This window comes from Rhodamnia argentea, chromosome 2 (assembly GCF_020921035.1).
Source record: "Rhodamnia argentea isolate NSW1041297 chromosome 2, ASM2092103v1, whole genome shotgun sequence".
Classification (NCBI taxonomy): Eukaryota; Viridiplantae; Streptophyta; class Magnoliopsida; order Myrtales; family Myrtaceae; genus Rhodamnia; species Rhodamnia argentea.
In genome coordinates, this window is record NC_063151.1 from 26,681,343 (window position 1) to 26,701,324 (window position 19,982).

The 19,982-nt window shown below is 42.8% G+C and overlaps 4 protein-coding genes, 1 long non-coding RNA gene and 1 pseudogene across 12 annotated transcripts; 3 read left to right on the forward strand and 3 right to left on the reverse strand.

Moving 5' to 3' along the window:
* The first annotated feature begins 9 nt into the window (after positions 1-9).
* On the forward strand, positions 10-2,314 carry LOC115737341 (jacalin-related lectin 19). 5 transcript variants are annotated; one of them, XM_030669414.2, is made up of 5 exons: positions 10-673; positions 1,111-1,338; positions 1,434-1,756; positions 1,822-1,955; positions 2,002-2,314. In XM_030669414.2, exons 1-5 carry the CDS (start codon positions 671-673, stop codon positions 2,121-2,123), a joined length of 810 nt encoding a protein of 269 aa, XP_030525274.1. In that variant the 5' UTR covers positions 10-670; the 3' UTR covers positions 2,124-2,314. The 5 variants fall into 5 exon arrangements, with proteins under 5 accessions (XP_030525274.1, XP_048130001.1, XP_030525277.1 ...); XM_048274044.1 differs by having other exon boundaries at positions 16-673; positions 1,434-1,773; positions 1,812-2,169; XM_030669417.2 differs by having other exon boundaries at positions 20-673; positions 1,800-2,099.
* A 176-nt stretch (positions 2,315-2,490) lies between these two features.
* LOC115737345 (ESCRT-related protein CHMP1B-like) lies at positions 2,491-4,234 on the reverse strand. The gene is made up of 2 exons (XM_030669422.2): positions 3,754-4,234; positions 2,491-3,010 (listed from the first exon to the last, which is right to left on the reverse strand). The coding sequence occupies exons 1-2, from the start codon at positions 4,076-4,078 to the stop codon at positions 2,724-2,726; spliced, it is 612 nt and encodes a 203-aa protein (XP_030525282.1). The 5' UTR covers positions 4,079-4,234; the 3' UTR covers positions 2,491-2,723.
* A 253-nt stretch (positions 4,235-4,487) lies between these two features.
* On the forward strand, positions 4,488-10,352 carry LOC115737337 (anoctamin-like protein At1g73020). 3 transcript variants are annotated; one of them, XM_030669408.2, is made up of 17 exons: positions 4,488-4,988; positions 5,089-5,264; positions 5,810-5,879; positions 5,965-6,080; positions 6,478-6,604; positions 6,677-6,777; positions 6,849-6,940; positions 7,041-7,145; positions 7,280-7,561; positions 8,375-8,507; positions 8,607-8,720; positions 8,801-8,868; positions 8,973-9,103; positions 9,390-9,472; positions 9,542-9,664; positions 9,761-9,919; positions 10,008-10,352. In XM_030669408.2, the coding sequence occupies exons 2-17, from the start codon at positions 5,091-5,093 to the stop codon at positions 10,116-10,118; spliced, it is 1,989 nt and encodes a 662-aa protein (XP_030525268.2). In that variant the 5' UTR covers positions 4,488-4,988; positions 5,089-5,090; the 3' UTR covers positions 10,119-10,352. The 3 variants fall into 3 exon arrangements, with proteins under 3 accessions (XP_030525268.2, XP_030525269.2, XP_030525270.2); XM_030669409.2 differs by having other exon boundaries at positions 9,557-9,664; XM_030669410.2 differs by lacking the exon at positions 4,488-4,988 and having other exon boundaries at positions 5,133-5,264; positions 5,796-5,879.
* A 281-nt stretch (positions 10,353-10,633) lies between these two features.
* LOC125313778 lies at positions 10,634-11,236 on the forward strand. The gene is made up of 2 exons (XR_007197387.1): positions 10,634-10,695; positions 10,954-11,236. It is a non-coding gene; the product is annotated as an uncharacterized LOC125313778 (long non-coding RNA).
* On the reverse strand, positions 11,024-12,681 carry LOC115737346 (annotated as a pseudogene).
* A 774-nt stretch (positions 12,682-13,455) lies between these two features.
* On the reverse strand, positions 13,456-19,221 carry LOC115737335 (uncharacterized protein At1g51745). Of its 2 annotated transcripts, none has more exons than XM_030669406.2 (4): positions 18,886-19,221; positions 18,340-18,706; positions 16,014-17,050; positions 13,456-14,912 (listed from the first exon to the last, which is right to left on the reverse strand). In XM_030669406.2, the coding sequence occupies exons 2-4, from the start codon at positions 18,531-18,533 to the stop codon at positions 13,825-13,827; spliced, it is 2,319 nt and encodes a 772-aa protein (XP_030525266.1). In that variant the 5' UTR covers positions 18,534-18,706; positions 18,886-19,221; the 3' UTR covers positions 13,456-13,824. The 2 variants fall into 2 exon arrangements, with proteins under 2 accessions (XP_030525266.1, XP_048129969.1); XM_048274012.1 differs by having other exon boundaries at positions 18,878-19,221.
* Between the last annotated feature and the right edge of the window lie 761 nt (positions 19,222-19,982).

Genomic DNA, 19,982 nt, shown 5'->3' on the forward strand with positions numbered 1-19,982 from the left:
ATTAGGATATTATGCGAATGCCGGTTGTTCATAGTTGACTTACTGATGAAGTTAGAGATTGCTACTGATTGTGGTTCTTGTGTAGCGCATATGTGCAAAAAGCAGAGAAGAAAGAAAGAGTTAGCTCATCCCCTATTTGTTAGACTAATGTCTAGAATCCTCATGGAAGCTTTATGCTTTCTTTTTCCGGATGGGCAAGAGGGGAAAGCAGATTATCCTTTCCGTGCCATGCGCGCGTGCATCCATTTTTGTGGCTTAGTCCTTGCCTAATTGGATGAAAAGCGGGCGAAGAAGAGAAGAGAGAAGATGAATTGTCGAACCACGGCGTCTGCACTTGGGACGTCATTGCCAGCCGGAGACGTCCGGTAAGCACCCATGGCGGTAAATCAAGCCATTTGTTCGATTTAGCTTTTCGGCTTACAAGTGTCATCCTTGCTTACCGTTGAATTTGGGAGGTCCAATTCTTATGCTAAAAGGCGAAAGAGTTAAGATTCTTGGTTTCCAAGGTGGAATCTGATACTGCACTAAGCCGTCCACTCGATCCCTATATAGGTCATTGTGTGTCCATCATCACTTACCACCCACAAGCAACAAATATCTTTCACCCTCTGAGCTTTGCATCTTGTTCTTCTATATCCTGCTTCTCTGCATCAAGTTAGCAGTCTTCTTCATGGTAAGAAAGACCAACATCATCGCCTTCTCCAATTCTCTTTTCTGGTTTGATTTTGGCATGTCTTTGTTTTCCACAAGTTTCTCACAAAAAAAACACAAGTTGGATAGACGGTTTATATCCTTATAAAAGTAGGTGTTATCACTCGACAAGGATCATCCTTCAAGATGCCTACTCGGGCTCAACATCAAGCAGATCTCGCCAAACTCGATCGTTGATAATATATATACTCGGTCAGGTGTTTTGCGAATAACCGTCAAAGTATACTGTTAGGCTCTAAGAACTAGTATGATTGAAGATTGATGGAATGATATAAGAACAACCTATCGTCCTCTTGCGCTAAAGTCATGAACTTGCCCATTGGATTACTAGGAATAACCTTTCGACCATAAAATAAGATTTTCGCAAAGAGGCATGAAAGCGGATGACTGGTGTTGCAGGACGAAGGGAAAGAGAACAGAAGTGAGAAGAAGAAGAAGGGCATAGAAGTCGGACCATGGGGAGGAAATGGTGGAACTAGCTGGGACGATGGGAGTTACCATGGCGTGAGGGAGATCACTCTTGTTTTTGGCCATTGCATCGACTCGATCCGCGTAATGTACGATAAGAATGGAAAGCCTGTGGCAGGAGAGAAGCATGGAGGTGTCGGAGGCAATCAAACAGCTGAGGTTAGTTCTCCATTCAAGAACTAAACCACCGCCAACGATTTTTTTAAGAAACAAGCTATAGAAGAGAACATGACACGAACTATTTTGGATGGCAGATTAAACTGCAGTTTCCCGACGAGTATTTGGTCAGCGTAAGCGGCTACTACTGCCCCGTGGTTCATGGAGGCAGCCCGGTCATTAGATCGCTCGCCTTCAAGAGCAACAAAAGATCTTTCGGGCCATTCGGGATGGAACACGGCACGCCATTCTTTTTCCCAGTGGACGGTGGCCGGATAGTCGGGTTCAAGGGACGAAGCGGCTGGTACCTCGATTCTATTGGGTTCCACGTGTCCCAAGCTCAACCGGCTAAGCTACTTCAGAGGGTTCACAAGACATTTCGGAGACTTGCTAGCACCGCTGTTTCGAAACCTCTGTCGACGTCGAAGGACGGAGAACCTCTGTCGACGTCGAAGGACGGAGAGGGTGGAGTCGACATCGAAGGAGGGAGAGGGTGGAGGCCCGAGAAGTTTGCCAATACATAGATGCGATCAATAAGCTGGCTATTCAGACTCTCCTTTTTCCTCTGGCTGTAGTAAAGAATATGGAGTTGTTAGAGTCGTCCGTTAATCATGTTCCAGTTTGAGAGAGACTGATATATCCGACGCACCGTTTATTGTGTTCCAGTTCGAAAGACATCTATCAGACTATATATGTTTAGAAAACATAAGGTGTTACATCCCACATATCTATGGATATCTAACCAGCCTTGCTTTTCTGATGCACAACAGAGCTCCCTGGGACTATAGAAGTGGCCCCTCCCAAGACAAACTTCACTTCAGCTACTGTTTTCGCCTAAAAGTAGAGCTTTCTTTCACTCCCATAAGCAAATATCTTTTTTTATTAATGTGGACGGGCTCATTTAGCAAAAGGACGATTGCTAGGGGATGAAGATGCTACTAGATGTTGCAATAAAGTACTCAAACGCTGTTCTCTGAAACGCGGTTCGCAGAAAAATTATACTCGAGAGGTCATTTTACGTTGGAGAGCTAATGGGTCACTACCTGGCTCAGCTGTTTTATTTCCTCGACATGCCCGAGGACCGCAGAATACAAGCCACCCGGATTTTCAGCTTAGCTGAAAGAAGACGCCAGAAGACAGAGACCCAAAGCAGCCAATCAAGTAAAACCATCAAACATGCTCAACCAGTAGACCAAATTACGAATCTCCACTGCTCTACAAACAAAGGTGGATGGAAGCAAACACTTGGAGGTACGTTACCTATGGCCAATATAGCAAAGAAGTCGCATCTATGCTCCCATTCAGATGAATTTACGTGGCAAGAAGTCTCTATTAGATCACAACAAGCCCAAATACAGTACACCTCGCATCTCTTCCTAAAAATATTCTCACCCTCGAGCTTTGAGCTCGGCAAGACGCCGGGACAGGTCATCCTCTTCGACCTTTTCAGATGCTTTGGTTGGCACGGCGTGTGTGGCTGCCTGGGGCAAACCAACCGACACCTCCAACCCATAATCGTCTGCCACCTGTTGCATCAAGCTGGTCACCTCTCCTTCTGGAGTGGAGAGCGAGGTCGATCCCGCCATTGCACTTTCCATGAACTCTGCCTGGACCTCCATGTTTACGAACTGCTTCTCGAACTGGTCCATCGTCTCGGACATCTTCTGCAAATTACCTGGAGCAGGAAAACATCCAATAAGATTGACATTAGGACAAGAGATCCCACTGTCCACTCACTGGGCATTAACACACTTCAAACATATGAGGTGATTCAAACCAGCCACGCCATAATAGAATTACGTGACGACACTTGCAAGTGTAAACTAAATGGATGGGATACATTGCACTCCAAAAGCTCTTGTATGCAACTTGAGGCAGGACAAAGACAGGTTTGTGAACATTCTGAGACTCTGAACTTCAGCTTCATATGAAATAAATTGAACCGATCGAATATAGTATACGTAATTATTTCAGTTTTACCTCCAGTATCTTAAACAAAGATGATAGGTACCTAAACAACTAATGCAACGCATGGAGTTTCACTTTCATCTCACCACACATTGGCAACACAAGAAACCACTACTCGATCCCCTACAGCACCTCCGGCTCTCTGGAATCATCGTGGTACTTCAATCTTGCTAACGCTTCAACTTTCAATCACAGAGAAAGGTGCTTAGTGTGTTAAGGAGCTCTACAGTCTACGCAACCTACAATCGCCAAACGTCCTTAGCCCGAGGCAAAAATTCACCATTGTGATGCAAGCCAAGCATTACAAGCAGCGCCAACATGTTCAGCACCGACAACATACGAACGGGAAGTCGATACTTCCAGGTCAAGTCACCCACCATCAATCAACAATTAAAGGCCATCAGGGGAAAAAAAAAGGCAAAATCCGCCGCGATCGAAACCTAAACTTACCGGTGGCGAGAGAGGACTCGAGCGACTTGACGATGGAGGCCATGGACTTGTTGATGGTGGTCATCTTGGCCTGGGTGTCGAGCCTGGCGACGACGGCGTCGAGGCGGGAGGCGAGGCGGAGGTAGTTCATCTGCTCGGTGCGCTTGCGGATGGCGTTCTCGGCGTAGATGCGGGCGCCGTCCATGTTGCCCTTCTCGATTGCCTTCTTGACCTTGAGCTTCTCGGCCTTCTCCTCCTTGTCGCACTTCCGGGCCTGCCTCTGCAGCGACTTGGACGTGAACTTCAGGTCCATGATCTGGTTCAGCAGCTTCTCCGTGTTCCCCATGGCTCGCGAGATCGGAACTCCCAAGGACCAAAACGGTTCGATTCGAAGCTCAGCTCGGAAGATTGTTGACGGATTGAATGTGGATTGATGAAGCGCGTGGCTGCGTTTCTTCTATTTGAAGGAAAGCTGGGTTTCTGCGCGTATGCCTTCGAGCGTCAGCGTCGAGGACGCGTGGGGACTTCGTTCTGGAAATTGGGTGGGCCTGAAGTCAATATGGGCCTGAACTGATCGAAATTGTCGGGCCTGAAATACACATGGGCCTGAACCGACGGATAGCCCATCTGACGATAAACCCACAGTCGTACCCGAATGAATTGAAAAGGAACGATGATGCCGATGACGATGATTTGAAAAGTTTCGAGCAGTTTTCAAAAAACACACCGAAAGCTGCAGGCGCGAGCACCGGCGCCACGTGTCACGTTCCCCCTTCCTTTTTGTTCCTCGGTGCATGCGTCCACCTGGAACGCAACAGCTCCTCCTCACTGACCCGACCTCCCGTTCGTTCGGACGTTTTCTTCTCCTTGCTCTCTCTCTCCGCTCTAATCGTCTCCTCACTAGGTTATCTTCTCGAGAAGCGATTTGTCATTTTCTCTCGTTAGCTTCCAAGAATAAATCTTGGGTTTTTCTGTTCCCAAGTCTTGTTTTCTTGATCTTGCCTTTTTTAGTCCCCAAACGAAATCTCCATTTAGATCTTACCTCTACTGATTTTTAGGCCGTGTTTGATCCGAGAGGAGATCGTTTTTGCTTCAACTCCATTTTCATTTTGAAAACAATCTTGCAAAAAATTCTCAGCTTTGCCGTCGTTCAAGAAGGAAATGGACTCAGACATTTTCCCGAGACAAGCTCACTCGGATCACTAATATGGCACCAGCTTTTCGTTATTGATCTACTGAAGTGGATCCAGTGTCTGGTGAGCGAGTCATATTTTCCGTAGTTAATGACGATTTTCTTTTGTTCCCTCAAATACGAGGGCTGTGCTGAATCCTGTCTTCGCGACGTTTCCGAAACAGAAATGGTTGGGCATAGAGAGGAAGAACCCGTTTATGAGATTGCGGTGGCAGTGCCCAAGAGGAGAGTGAAAGAAGGAGATGAGAGCGAGGATTGTGTGGAGGTTCTCGTGGATGAATTCAGGAAAGCGGGGTTGATAACTGACAGAGTTGTTGGCATTGCAGATGAGTTCATCAAGGTGTGGTCTATCGATGGATTTGAACTTCTTCATTACGCGTCGCTCCATAGCCGTAATTGTGCATCATACGTTCAGGAAACTGCATTATCTGCTTTTAGGTCTGATTAGCTATTTGTTAGCTCTACGCGTCTATTAGAAGATTCATGGAGTAGCTTGGAATGCGTGTATTCTGAATGTGAATTCCTATGAGGGCTTCTGTTGCAATGCTATCTTTATTTCTACTCTCATGTCAATTGATAGTTATACCCATTATTGCTGTTTGGTGTTGCTTGCCCTGTTAAGTGTTCTTATGTCCGCATATTACATACACAAGATTTTGTTTACATGCGAGGCTGTGTTGGAGAGTAGCCTTTTGTACAATGCTGGTGCATTTTCTGAAGTTAAGTACCCTGGCATCAGCAGACATAGTGTGGCGGACAGGCTCGACAGGGCACGTAGATCCTTTGTATACTAGCTGAATTTTGGATTATGCTCGCTATATGTCTTTAGTAATGTTTTATGCTTCTCTCTTAGATTTCCTCTAAAATGCAGCTACTTTTCCTTAGCTGGCAGCTCCTTTGGAAACTTTAGGAAGGACAGCCGCTAAGTTACGTATGAGGAAACCAACACATATTGGTAAGCACCGGTCCTTACCGCTTCTGCCTTTGCTTGACTGTCATATGGGTTGGTATTAAATGTGAGACTCCGGTCTTGATGTCAGGGATGGACTTGCAATTTGAGTGGGAGGACGTCAATGCTTTTGTGCGTCAGCCGGACGGTTCATTGTTCAGCTGGTGTGAGCGTTTTCATTTCTACCGCCACTTGATATATGGGATAGTAAGTTATTTTACTTTATCATCCCTATGAATTGCACTTTTTAATTAGTCATTAGACTCTCATATATGATATGCTTCATGCTGCTTAAGGATTAGATTACATTTCTCATATGACTGCATTTGTAATCATTCTGCCAAGTCATAATCACTCTCACTAGACATATAATGAAGGAATATGCAGATTTTATAAAGATAGCTGTTCTTCTGTATTGCTCTTGCTTCTGTACCTATAGCTTTTTTCCTTTTGAAAATTTGAATGTGTGCGAATAGCGCAGTCAGTTGTTTTCTGTGGCCTTAAGAGCACTAAGAAGTGGATCAAGTCCTATAGAGATAGATCCTGAGGTTCATGATTGCAACATTAACGTCATACTTATTAATTTAGACTTGTATATATATAGGTGAATAAGAGCCAGTCAGATATCATTCTAAAGTGGGATATGGAAGAAATCCACTGGGAACGTGGTGAACCTTTACTACAAAGATTGGAGTCAGAGAGCATTGTCAAACAAGTGTTTCCTATGCATAGTAAGCTGTTTGAAATCACCAGCAAGTCAATTCGCTCGTTATTACTGCAGTTTTATGACGTCTGATGTGCAGTTGAAACAAAGAGGAAAGAGCTTCTGAGAAGTTGGGCATTGAATTGGTTGGACTTCACAAAACAGCCAATTGATGATATTTACTCGTACTTTGGCACAAAGGTAACTGCAGTGACATCGACCAGTGCAGTATAATTCACATTCTGTCATCATCAATAGATTGTCATTTCCAGATTGCAGTCTACTTCGCTTTTCTTGGAATGTATACTCGGTGGATGCTGTTTCCTGCAGGACTTGGGCTCATTTCACAGTTGATTGATTTTGGGTGAGTTCTACCTGCCCCTTCTATTGAGTGCAGTTTTGCTTTACTATGTGCAGTTTTGCACTGATTATTTTGGCTTCAACTATTTTGTATGTTTCTTTAGGCCATTCCAACTGCTAGTCCTCCCAATTTTCTTTGTAAGCATCACATTATGGGCTGTAATGTTTTTCCAGTTCTGGAAGCGTAAAAACTCTGCCCTTCTAACCAGGTATGTGGGTGTAGTTTACAAATGTTTCGGTGGCAATGTTAGATTGATTTATCATTATTGGACATTGTTGTATTGTATAATGTCTTCCCACTGTCGGAAACTTCTCCACCTTCTCTGGACCTCTGATGGTGTAGGTGGCAGATCAGTTATTCAGTTGAAGCTGACCCTGGTTATGACCTGGGCTATAAGCTCTCTGGCAAAGAATGGAGCTTGGTACAGTCAACTGTGGAACTGGCTGGTAAAGAAGGGCAAGATAGAAGGAAGGATAAGGAAAAGTTTCAAAGAGAAGAATGGTTCGGAGCTTTTCTGAGGGTCAGGAACGATGCAATTGTTATCCTGTGTATCATATGCCTCCAGCTGCCATTTGAATTGGCCTATGCACATCTTTACGAGGTCGTTGGATCTGATGTTATAAAGTAAGAATAATCGGATCACTGAAGTTTCCCGGGAGTTTTCTCTTTGCTAGAATTATACTAATTTCCGTTGTTTGACATTCTGTTGTGTGGTCACCTTCCTTCAGTCTGTTGTCTGGACTTTTTGTTCAACACTCATATATATCTCATGCTTAACAGCAATGTGAAACCACTCTACGTACATGCAAAACATGTTCATGTTATGTAGCAGTTTGTCGGTTAGCTTTGGTTTTTTCCCTAAGATACCAAAACATATTTTTTCTGTAAGCATGATACATGAAGCCATGTAACCTTTTTATTCCAACGCACGCCACCTCCATCACCATTGATATAGGTAGTAATATTGTTAGCAATTAAGTAAGTATTCAAATAAAGATCCTTGTGTGTGAAATGTTATATAGCCTCTGTTGCATATGAAAGCCCATAAAGAAAATTCCATAATTTCTTTTCAATCGATGGCTCTTCTTTGTTGTACCCCTTGTGATGGTTTCAGAGCCAGCCATTTACTACTGCAGTAGGTATTTCCCATAAGAAGTGGTTTTCTAGGTTGTCATCTTACTTTGTCACACATTCCACCCACTCAAAATTTATGGCGCAGAAGCTAATTAACAACTACACATTGTAAAGTACATTGGGCAAAATCAAACCATTGCTCAAACATCATGACAGACAAATTTTAAGCTACCAATTCTTGAACCCGCTATGTAAACAGTTCAAGCTTGAAGAAATGCATCCCTCGTTATAGTCAGTTTTCTTGGTCTTTCAAGGTTCCGCTTGAGAGTTTAATGACATAATTCTGATTTGACTTTTCATCAGGTTTGGGCTGACAGCCATCTATCTCTTCCTCATTCAGCACTTCACAAGGATTGGGGGTAAAGTATCGGTTCAGCTGATTAACCATGAGAAAAATGTTAGCAGAGAATACCGGGCTGATAGCTTGGTCTATAAGGTGTTTGTAACGTTTTATTATTGTTTTCTTATGAAGGAGCCTTCATTTTTTTTTTTCTGGCCTTGTGTGTAAGCTTTTTCTATTAACTTTGTCTTGCAGGTTTTCGGTCTCTATTTTATGCAATCATATATTGGACTTTTCTACCACGCCCTCCTGCACCGGAACTTCAAGACTCTCCGTCAAGTCTTGATTCAGCGCCTCATCATCTCAGAGGTGGAGTATCACAATCACAATAATAGATTTCACGTGTCTTACACAGTTTAGCTAATCTTCTTCTGCCTGACTTATCTCAGGTTTTGGAAAACCTGTGGGAGAACTCTTTCCCCTATCTGAAGTACAGTTATAAGAAACACAAAGTTAGGTATGCTACCTTTATATACTTATTGGTCTCTTGATCTATTTGTTAGTATATTATATTTCGAGAAACCTGAATGACCAACTGGCAGATCCTTTTTCTATTCTTAGAAAGAATAAAAGGCATGAAAAAGGATCAACAAGGGGCAAAATTCAATTTGCATCAAGGGTAGAAAAGGAATATCTGAAACCGTCCTACTCTGCAAGCATTGGGGAGGAGCTCGAGGATGGGCTGTTTGATGGTATTAAGTAATGTGGAATGTGTTATTTTCTCCAGTATTTCTTGGTGGTTCTCCCAACTTGCAATCGATCCGTAGCAAAATAAAACTTGCAAGTTACTGCAAGCTCTCTTGTTTTAATGCAAAAATATTGTCAATGACATAATTCAACATTCTTATCATAGAATAGACATCGCAATTGGTGGTATTTACATCTTTCATTTTGTTGATACCATGTTGATGACGGAGAAACTTCTGATTGAACCTTGAGTTATCCTTCCAAAACTTCTGGTTATACTTGAATTCGCAGATTTCTTGGAGTTGGCATTACAATTCGGAATGATCATGATGTTCGCTTGCGTATTCCCTCTTGCATTTGCCTTTGCTGCCTTGGTAAATGATGTTTTTTCTGGTTCATTATCTACTTGTGGTACCTACTATAGTGAGAAACTGATGTTCAAGGTCTGTCCTGTGCAGAACAACATCACCGAGATTAGGACAGATGCACTGAAGCTGTTAGTTATCATGAAGAGACCCGAACCTCGTACTTCTGTGACCATTGGAGCTTGGTTGAATATATTTCAGGTACTCCCAGACCTCAACATGGCACTATCTTATTCATCGGAATCTGCTACAAGTGAACAATGGTAGTAATATTGGAAAATCTGTTTGGGGTTTCAGTTTCTAATAGTGATGTCCATATGCACAAATTCCGCTCTCCTGGTGTGTTTATACGATCAGGAAGGAAAATGGAAAATTGAACCTGGACTTGCAGCAATCCTAGTCATGGAACATGTGCTCCTGCTCATCAAGTTTGGAGTTTCTCGTTTTGTTCCTGAGGTGACCCCTTTTTTTCCCTTCGTTCCTCGTATATACAGTTCCCACGGTGTGTTGTGTGAGTAGCTTTTGATGCTTCTATTTGCTATAGGAACCCGCGTGGGTGAGGGCAAACCGTGTGAAGAATGCAACTCAGGCGCAGGACGTGTGCTCCAAACAGTTGTTGAGAACAATATCGGCCAAAGCTACCAAGGATGATTGAGGGAGGCTGTTTCATCCGTTTGAGATTTTGCCAGGGCTTGCTACGCTTTCGGACTCACCGGCTTCCCAAATTTGTGTATACAGCAAGTTTCCTCTCACTGTTGCGTCACCTTTAGCTTGGCAAACCGTTTTGTAGGGTGCTTTTTAGCTTTGGGCTTTGTGAACTGAAAGCCAGCGAGGAATCTCTCCCACAAGAGCCAGAGGATTTTTCTCAATGAAATGAGCGTTTAGTAAAGGAATTTGGGTTCTGAATTTGGAAATGAAGCGTTCCGGCTAAAATGTCCCTCTTGTTTTCAATGTCCCAGCCAAACTCTACAAGGAATCCGGTTGCCATTTGGTTTCCTTTCAAAGCAGATTTGGAGAATATGCGGAGATATATTGGTTGTATTCAGATGCAAGTTCCCCAGAGAGCTGATATATATGATAGTTAACAGCAAAGAACGAAAAAATGGAAACAAAACAAACGCTAAGCACCCTCTGCAAGGTCTCGTCTTTGGACCCAAAAAAAAAAAAAAGGGTCTCGTCTTTGACAAAAACGTTACTTTCCATGTTCCTAATAGGAAAGACAAGATAAGAAGGTAGGGGGTGCCAAATGGCGAACCGGCCCGAAACCTTTGACCGGCCCCCGTGAACCGGCCTGGAACCGGCCCTGGGCCGGTTCCTAACGGTTTTAAAAAAAAAAAAAAAAAAAAGAGGTAGGTTTGATAAAAAAAAATAAAATGGGCTTTAGAACCGGCGGTCGAACCGGCGGTTCCAAACCCGAGGGCCGGTTCGGTCCACCTTTGGAACCGGAACCTTTCTGAACCGGCGGTTCCATTGAACCCCTCTATAAGAAGGAACTCAAATCTAGTATTCCATAGCACAAGGGCAAAAAGCAAGTTGGATTTCTATCATAGTTCTCCAATTTCATTTCCTGCCGCGGACTTTAATAGCCTGCCTGTTCCCTTTCTTGACACCAGATTTGGCTACTTCGAGAATCCTGTGCACAGCACTCAACCTTGCTAGGGCAGCATCCTTCAAATCAGGCCTGAAATAGTTATCTGCAACCTGCAGTTAAATTGCCATAGTTATGCGGGAATGTGCAACAGATATCCCATAACAAGGGGCCAAGAAGGAAAAGGATAGACATGGCGAATATGTCGATAGCTGTTTAAGAAACAAACCAATACCGTCATGCGCACGACACAATCCATTCACAGGCTCTAGGACAATCTCACTGATCACATGATGTAGTAGTATCTCTAGAAAGCGAATTCAACAGTTCATGCACTGCTATCACGAAGATGCTGCTTAATCGTGTGGAAGAACAAACAATGATCCTAGGTAACCGCGAGACACTCATTAATCTAAGACTGGGAAGTACCCAAGAAACTTGACGAGGTGGGAAGAAAACACCTTTTAACTACTAGATATCAAACTACTTTGCAAAGACCACGTAAATGAAGGGCTACATGTTTTGTCACCGCCTTGGCCATACTTTTGAACTCCTTCTTCATCAAAGATTTGTGGAGCAATGTTGTGGGTTTGTTTTGTTACTTGCTCTTAGTCGTAGCAAGCAACACGGATTGCTCCTTACCAACTGGTTGGATGTGACTGTCTTCTGATTTGCGAAGCCTACCATGCACCAACAAAGATGTCAACTTTTAGCTCAAACGAGCCTCTCCTGTGTTCTAGCGAAAAAAAAAAAAAGCCTCTATTGTGTTAAATGATCGAAATTTCAAATAGAGAGAAGACAACCGAAGGAAACACTAACCAATTGAACCACATCAATAAACCAAAATACCCATTTTCAAGCAATCTCAACTCAATCATTTCCCGTGTGAAAAAAAGCTGCAACTTTGCAAAAAGATTCTCAAACCATTCTAGCACAAGGAAAAGGTCCAGGTGATTTGCAACAGATCGACATTCTCATCACAGAACTCATCCACATCTTTCCTATCAAATAAAGTGACAGGTTACGATCATGCAACTTTCAATATATGGACACACATATAACTCCTAACAACTACAAAAAAGTTGATTCCGTAACATCTAAAGCCAAACATAACTGAAGAATGAATCCTATCTTCAGCTAAACAAAGCTTTCTTTAAAGATTAGCTTACAGGGCCTGTATCAGTTTGCCTAAACCCTCACTGGTCACAACAATTGTCCAAAAAGTTCTAATCCCGTTACAATTTTGCCAATTCAATCTTAAATTTCCGCATCCCACCTCATTTCCAGATCAACAAGCTGGAAACCAACAGAACCGCGAAACCCGCGGACATCGGAAAAAGGGGACAATACCAGAGTGCTTGTAGGAGTTGAGGTTGAAGAGGTTGTTCGGCTCCTTGCTGAACTGAACGCTCGCGTTCCCCCTCCCGAACTCCTTCACGAGATAAGAGTTGTTCCTCTCCACAATCTCCCAAATCAGCTGCCCCGGCACCGTCGCCATCTCCTCCTTTCCTCCACCTGCATTCCACAAAACAACAGAGACACAGAAAAGAAATCGTGTTTCAGCGAACCAGTCTCGGATCAAATCGAAGCGCGAGCTTGATGTTATGATGTGTTGCTTAGAGATGGATGTGATCGTGCCAGATGGGGTTTAGCAGCGCGAGTGGGAGGCTGCAAAATGGACAGAGTTGCTGCTATTACGATAGATGAGCATCAAAAACCCTTAGCACCAGCACCAGGAGTTAGTTTTGACAGATTTCGGGACGATAAACGCCACGGCTTCATTGTCATTTTTACGAGCATGCCCCGGTTTTGGTGTAGCCCATTCATTGGCCCAGTCTCTGCTCTACCCTGTTCTGTAAACGCTTCGTTGTATCGCTCCAGACTGAAAGAGGCGAGGAGGGGGTATTCGAAATTAAATTCTCCGATAGACCCTCTGCTTCCGATAATCAGAGAACGGAGGTAGATCCACCAGTTTAATCAATTAAAGTCGTAATTTTTACCTCACACTACAGAACGTCCTGACGGTTCACGTTATACAGCGAGTTTCGATAGACCGTTTTCGACCTGACAAAGAGTTGGCCTTTCATGGCGAATTATACTCTGATGCATGGTTGTATTCATCCAGAGTGCAAAAGAGCACAACCCCACGTCATCCCGGGAAAGATTTGCTGATCCTGGAAAGATGACCCTCATCGATACTGATCCTGGAAAGATGACCCTGATGCTGATCCTAGAAAGACACTAAGGCACGTGATATCACCGATGCGTACCAGTTTCCTTTTTACACTCACTTACAAACATGGGAGTTCCTGACCCAAGAAATATATGGGAATCCTGGAGTATCTCGCCCCAAGCAAAAACCACCAGATCCTGGGGAGAGAGAGAGAGAGAGAGAGAGAGAGAGTTGATAAAATCAATAAACATGCTCCATGACCAGCAACAGATACAGAAGAGTTATTAACTCACAGAATCAAACCTGATATATTTGACCTACCAAAGGTCTACTACCACTAGCAAGTAAAGCAATTTTGCCTATTACCAGAGACTTCCACTTTACACCTCAACTAATGTTAAATATGTACGGTATCTGGTAGTAGCTTCCCTACGAGGTTGGGTTCCGAGATCAAATTATACAGAAAGGAGCTCGCTGATATACAAAGCAGAGAGTCCTATGGCTAAGAGTAAAACCGAAACAAAATCCGCAACTGAAAATGCACTACATACAGCAAGAAGATTGAGCCGTGCATCGACTTCCAGAGCAAGAAAAAGTTCATTAACTGTTGGATGTCAAAGCCCGATGAGTCGGTCTCACTGAACCGTTCACTGCTTCATTTATTCGACTGAACACTACTTTCAATGGTATGCAAGCTATAACAGGACCAGCAGGCTTCTCTACCGCGAATTTCCCCATGTCCTCACCTCGCTTATGTCCGGTCAATGAGGACAACTTCCGCATCTTTTTAGACAACTGACCCGATTTCCTCGCCTTCGACGACTTTTTTCGTGAATGGGACTTAGCAGTACGTCGGACATGCCCTGAGCTTCTATGAACCACACGACCCATGTCAGAACCTCCCCAAATAGAGAGCTTATGTGCATCACAGCTGACCGTATTTACCAGATTATCACAGTACCCACCATCTAGGACCTCGACTGAGAGAGGGTGTCCAACAATGGCTTTACCATTTAATTTACTCATGAGCGAAACCAAAGGAACATGAGTTGGACGATAGCTAGCCTTGACTTCCAGCTCAACATCATACAAGGGTGAATTGGAGTACAAGTCCCCGATAGGATACTCATCTGTCTTATGCCTAGAGTGCACAGTAAAGCGAGACTGACGATGAGGGAGCGATCTTTGAGAAGTTGGAGAACCATTGGGTGGTGGCTTCAGCTCAGCTTGCCTTTTCATTTGAGATTCTCCTGGGAACACTCGCGAGCCCCAATCAGGTACGCCATCCAACTGACCTTCGCTAACTGATTTCAGTTTAGCATTCATAGTAGGGAACCCATCAACACAAGTGGTGCCAGGTCCCCGATCAGAAGCTGGCAAGCAACCATCTGGCTTATGTAGACCTGCCAGATATGTATTAGATTCCTTGTCCATTTCCAGATACCTTCCCGGGTGCTGTTTCCTGTTTTTACTTAACTGCCTGGAATTCCTCTTTCCTTTTGACTGCCACTTGGAAGTACTCTTGTCTATCCTTTGGTCAACTTGATCTCCATGAACAGCAGCCAAACTGTTGGGACCAGATTCATTAACATGGTTGCATGGCAAAGATGCAGCTTCTAGTTGACCGCTTTGACTTGAATGCCTTCCTAAGCTGCTTAGTTGAGCCCTGGCTAGCATTGGAGGATAACCTGTGAAGTCCTCTAAAACATCATTACTCGGCCCCTTTCATTCATGGCATGATACAGTATAATGATAAGACAACACTAGCACTAGGTAGATGGGATTGGCATAGACAATGCAAGGATGGAGGATCTGGTCAAAGACTAATCTCTGCATCACCAAACTCAGGTTGCAAACCTGAAAACTTACTTCTATACAGACATATACAAAGCAAAAAACTTCCTATTTTCATCTCGCATTTTTATATTTTACCTTTTACCACCAGACGAGACAATATACAGCATGAGAGAAGCATTGTTTTGAAAAATTAAAATGCCACGAAAGGAAAATGCTGAACGTCAAAGGACTGGATAACCTTCCACTCTGGTTGCAAAATGCCATGCAACGCTTTATAGAAGTACTTATCGAAAAAATGCTTATTAAAGTAGTTTTGTCAATCTCCGACTTGTATAAGAGGATTTTACCCCTGTAAAATTTATAAGTAGAAATCTAGCCGCATTTTGATTCCAAAGATCAATTTGAATGTCGAAAGCCAAGGGCCAAAGCAAACATCAGGAGCAAATGTCCCCCCAGATGATACTACGCATGTGTGTGGGGTGATTATGATATTTTGCCTCTTGAAGCTTGAGATGTTGACCACTCGAAATCTTTACAATCCTAAGAAATATAGAGATTTAGAGCCGTTTGCAATCATGGAGAAAATTTTCGTAAATTTTGTAAAGAAAACTCATTAAGCACTTATTGATTAAACTTAAGTTGTGTAACAGAAAAGCCCTGAGACTTTCTTGGTCTAATCAAAAAGCTCACAGCAAGACCGCATTGATACACCGTCCAGAATCTCATCCTTATATGTCACACGATGCATGCTTCCCCAGCTAGGATTAAGCACGTTAGCTCCTTAATCTACCATGAAGCACAGGAAAGTGCCAAGTATCTTTAGGGAAAATGCCCACTGCACCAACGAGATTGAATACTACGACATTAAAAATACTAGTACTTCCCAGCTTATGATAGAAAGCCAACAGATCTTAAGCAAGATCGAAACAATGAGGATAAATACACTAGATAAGAAGGAAACATACAAAAACCAACTTCATAACACAGCTTACCTGTAGAGTCTCTATCATCTCCAACAAATGGCACATCAAATAACACATCAGATAATTCATTCTCGTGTAGCCCCAACAAGCAGGAAGTTTCCTTTGTCTTCGAGAAATCGTTGGTTTTCTGAGCATGCTTGCAATCATTTACCATTGGCTCATTGTCATGTGAAACTGCAGGGCTTTCTGAGTTCGCTGGGACCATGGGAGACGGTTTCTTTGAATCAAGATGTTCCAAGCCAGATCCCTTGCAGTCAGATGCAGTGCCAAGACAATTACCACTTGAAGAGGCTGACTGGTCACAAGTAACTGGAACGGACACCATCGCTGTACTCTCCAAAACTTTGGTCAAAGGGCGACGCCTATTTTTCTTTTTAAGGAAGTCATGCACTATTGTCACTTGAGATCTCTTTCTCTTCAGAGATGAAGAATAGCCTTTGCAACCATTAACAGGACTTCCATTTGGCACAAAATTGACAATACTTGTGCCAGGAGCTATATCTTGGTGAACCGACTCGTCAACGGCAACAACCTGAACCATTTTGTTAGACACCACACCCATGCCTAGATCCTCAAGCCCTCTCATGCGCTTGCTTCCTTCAATTCCATCGTCTTCCGAATCATTTGGGGTTTTCCTTCTTCCCTGTGCAGATTGCAGCTTAGAAGAACAGACATGATTTGGTTCTTCAAAAGATATGACAGACTGAGATAACTCAGGCCCCGTATGTGAATCAGTATCACAGTCACTCTCATCTCCAAAAATTTCATCACTTCCTCTACCAGAATCTGAGATTGTAGGAGACTCCATAGCCAAAGCACCATCTCTCCCTGATGAATAATTTCCACAATAAAAATCTGGATGGTCCTTCCCCAATCGAGAACTCTCAAGCTCAAGAGCATGTAAGATTGCATCCTCTCTCCTTGCATATTTCACCACTTTCTTACTTAAAGTGGCGGCAGCTGCCTTTGCCTTTTCAATGCAATCATCATACTCACCACAACGAAACGCCTTCACTCTCTTGGATTTTTCGAGGTTATACCAGTCCCTGCATCACATTCGGTCAAGAAAATGAGAATACTTGATAAGTTGAGTGGTTTCACCAGAGAGAATGTTTTAAACATCAACTTCATGGTCCTTTGATAACGACAATGATGACGGGGAAAACATAATCAAGAAACGATACCCAGAGCTCAATCTTGCAACATTGTCAAGAAAAATATTCCAAAGCAAGTTTCTATGAGCAAGCTACCAGACAATAAAGAATCTCAAAGAGCAAAATAGTCATTCATTGCATGCAAACATGAACAATTACAAACAAAACTTTGGCACATCTTCCTTCAACGAATCACAAATCAAGATTTATGGGGTTACCCATAAATATCTCAATCAGAACTATGGTTGGGTAATTCTTAACCAAATTTCCTGAAAACATTCCATGCATATTTCATGAACAGATACCATCAACATGATACTGCATTCTGAGGCAACATAAGGCAGAATAGACCAGTTTAGGATTATTTCACAAGAATTAAACTGCTATCAAGAATCTCTTAGTTGAAATGCAACCTGATTTCTGATCCACATACCAAAGGTAAAAGATGATGTTAGATATTTTGCTTAATTATGTAGAACATAAAGGACAAAATCAGCTCAAATGCGGCTGCAAACAGCAAAGGTAAGTTCTGGTTTATGTCTATGAAAAGCATGTAAACCATTTTGGAGTGTACATCCACTCAGGGTATTTGAAAAAAAAAAAAAAACATTAACTGGATCCAACCTCTCCAGTTTTGCATGAATTAACACAATGCAAGCTAAGGTCCAGTATTTTGAAGTCACATTCTACAGCCCATGAAGTAATGAGCCATAATCAAACACTACAACCAAGCAGAAGCAGGCAGATGTTGTGACGAGCAAAATCAAGTCACTGCTGAAATCAGAAATGCAAGTGTTTGCCTAATGCTTAGGGCTTTCAAGTTTAGTGAAGTGTTTCACCATGTCAAATGCTCCAACAACCATGTTCCACACATTAAATAACATTGACATCAAAACACATCCATACTGCTGTTGATAAACAGTGGTGTTCGAGCAACAGTCTGAAGAACCTTAAGGAATTTAAATTAAATCAAGCTATCCGAAGCACATCTATCCATCAACCTCGACAAAAAAACAGAAGAAAAACAAAAACAGCATCTCCATAGGTTCACATTCTTCATGCGATTATGGAAACAGAAGTGTTTCGGGTAAATAAGAATGAAAAAAAAACAAATCGCCAACCGATGAGAAGGAAAACCAACATATAGACTCCACATAATCAGGGCAAGCTAAGGGACTCACACGCTAGCATCCTTGCGACCAAGGAGCTTCACTGGAGTACCCGATCTCGGTGAGACCAGACAGCTCTCGGGCAGCTCGTCATGGCCCATAATCCGACCGGGCCACCATGAACCGTTCCGCCGCCTAACCCAAACCAACCCTCCTACGCTCCCGTCAATGCCCTTGTTGCAGGGCTCACCAGTAGAACTGCTCATGCCACCAAATCTCCACCACCGCCGCCGACAATAACAACAACCAGGTTCTGATACAAATCTGCTTCAACCATTCATCCGCGAACCTCCCAGGCTCCCAAAATACTCGACCAAGTAATTCCGCGTGGGGTGCAGCGCACATGCGCTTCACGCCAAAACGCGAAACCCCCCAAAACCTGCCCAAAAACCCGGAGAAGGAAAAGGAATCAAGATTCCACGAAATCAAAAAAACCCAGATGAACAAAGGCACAATCTGGCACGCAGAAAAAATTTGAAGCGGGGTAGATTGAAAATCGTAAAGAAAATATAAAAATCGGTGGAAAAAAAACACGAAACTGCAAAAAGACCAATAAACCTAGATTGGAGAAGCTTGCAGAAGGATCGCGAAGACCACAGAGAAACGGCCAGCCGAGAAAATCCTTCCCTTTCCCTCCTTTATTTTGCTCTCTTTTTTTAACTCAGCGTTGCTTCAGAAACGGCTTTCAGAGCCTCTGGTTTCTAGTTTCTTTTGCAGATTTAGAGGTGCCACGCCATGCGGATTCTCTCTTTCCCCTTGCTGTCTTTTTTTTTATAATTTTTCCAGGAAAATGTGTTGAGCTAGAGAGGTCTGTAGAACCCTGCTGCGCGCGTGCGGAGCTCGCAGTGAGAGGTAGAGGAAGAAGAACGGCAGAGAGAGAGAGAGAGAGAGAGAGAGAGAGGTGGGGATGGTGGTGAGGTCAGTCGGAGAGAAGTGGAAAAAATAGGTTTGTTACGTTTGTTTCGATCGGACGTACGTTTTCGAAAATAAATATGAAAGAAAAAAAAAAAATGTTTCTTCTCTTTAGCAAGAAATGTAAATAAATAAATATATATATTATACATATATATGATTTATACGGTTCGGACAGTTCATCCGATGCGGTCGTGGATTCCAATTTCCATTTTCGCCCCTCCCCCCTCAAAAAAGAAAAACAAAAAGACAATAGCAGAAATCATTTCGCTCGTCCATCTGTTTTGTTTTCAATTTTTACCTCTTTTTTTGTATATTTTTTTCCTTTTCTAAAGTCGCATTTTGTACTTCATGATTTAGCCTCTTATTTTACATTCAAGATAAAGTACGACACCATAATTCAATCGAAACGAAGTGAAAATGTCAAAAATTCTCTTTTTCTTTCACAAAATAATCGAAAAGACATTTTTTATTTAGCTTTTTCTCCTTTGAAAATGAATAAATTCATCTCTTTCTACTCCGATTCGTCGAATAAACGGATTGACATTAAACATGACCGCCGGTCCTCGAGAATTTGTCGACTTTAAAATAGCAAGAAAGGCACTTACACTGAAAAGTATCTTTTAAATCGGAATTTTGACTAGTTTTAGAGATAACCTAATACTAATAGAAAATAGAAGCACTTTCTAATAAATGCAATCCAAGTTTAAACTTTCTTTTTCCCCTATCCTGAATATTCTAAG

Coding starts and splice junctions, on each gene's coding strand:
- LOC115737345 (XM_030669422.2), bottom strand. CDS start 4,078: ATGGGGAACACGGAGAAGCTGCTGAACCAGATCATGGACCTGAAGTTC. Junction 3,011..3,753: donor CGAGTCCTCTCTCGCCACCG/GTAAGTTTAGGT, acceptor TTCCTGCTCCAG/GTAATTTGCAGAAGATGTCC.
- LOC115737341 (XM_030669414.2), top strand. Junction 1,339..1,433: donor GAGGCAATCAAACAGCTGAG/GTTAGTTCTCCA, acceptor TTTGGATGGCAG/ATTAAACTGCAGTTTCCCGA. Junction 1,757..1,821: donor GTTTCGAAACCTCTGTCGAC/GTCGAAGGACGG, acceptor ACATCGAAGGAG/GGAGAGGGTGGAGGCCCGAG.
- LOC115737335 (XM_030669406.2), bottom strand. CDS start 18,533: ATGAGCAGTTCTACTGGTGAGCCCTGCAACAAGGGCATTGACGGGAGC. Junction 17,051..18,339: donor GGTCGCAAGGATGCTAGCGT/GTGAGTCCCTTA, acceptor AATGTGATGCAG/GGACTGGTATAACCTCGAAA. Junction 14,913..16,013: donor AGATGATAGAGACTCTACAG/GTAAGCTGTGTT, acceptor AGGACTTCACAG/GTTATCCTCCAATGCTAGCC.
- LOC115737337 (XM_030669408.2), top strand. CDS start 5,091: ATGGTTGGGCATAGAGAGGAAGAACCCGTTTATGAGATTGCGGTGGCA. Junction 5,265..5,809: donor TTGCAGATGAGTTCATCAAG/GTGTGGTCTATC, acceptor ACTTTTCCTTAG/CTGGCAGCTCCTTTGGAAAC. Junction 9,920..10,007: donor TTTCTCGTTTTGTTCCTGAG/GTGACCCCTTTT, acceptor TATTTGCTATAG/GAACCCGCGTGGGTGAGGGC.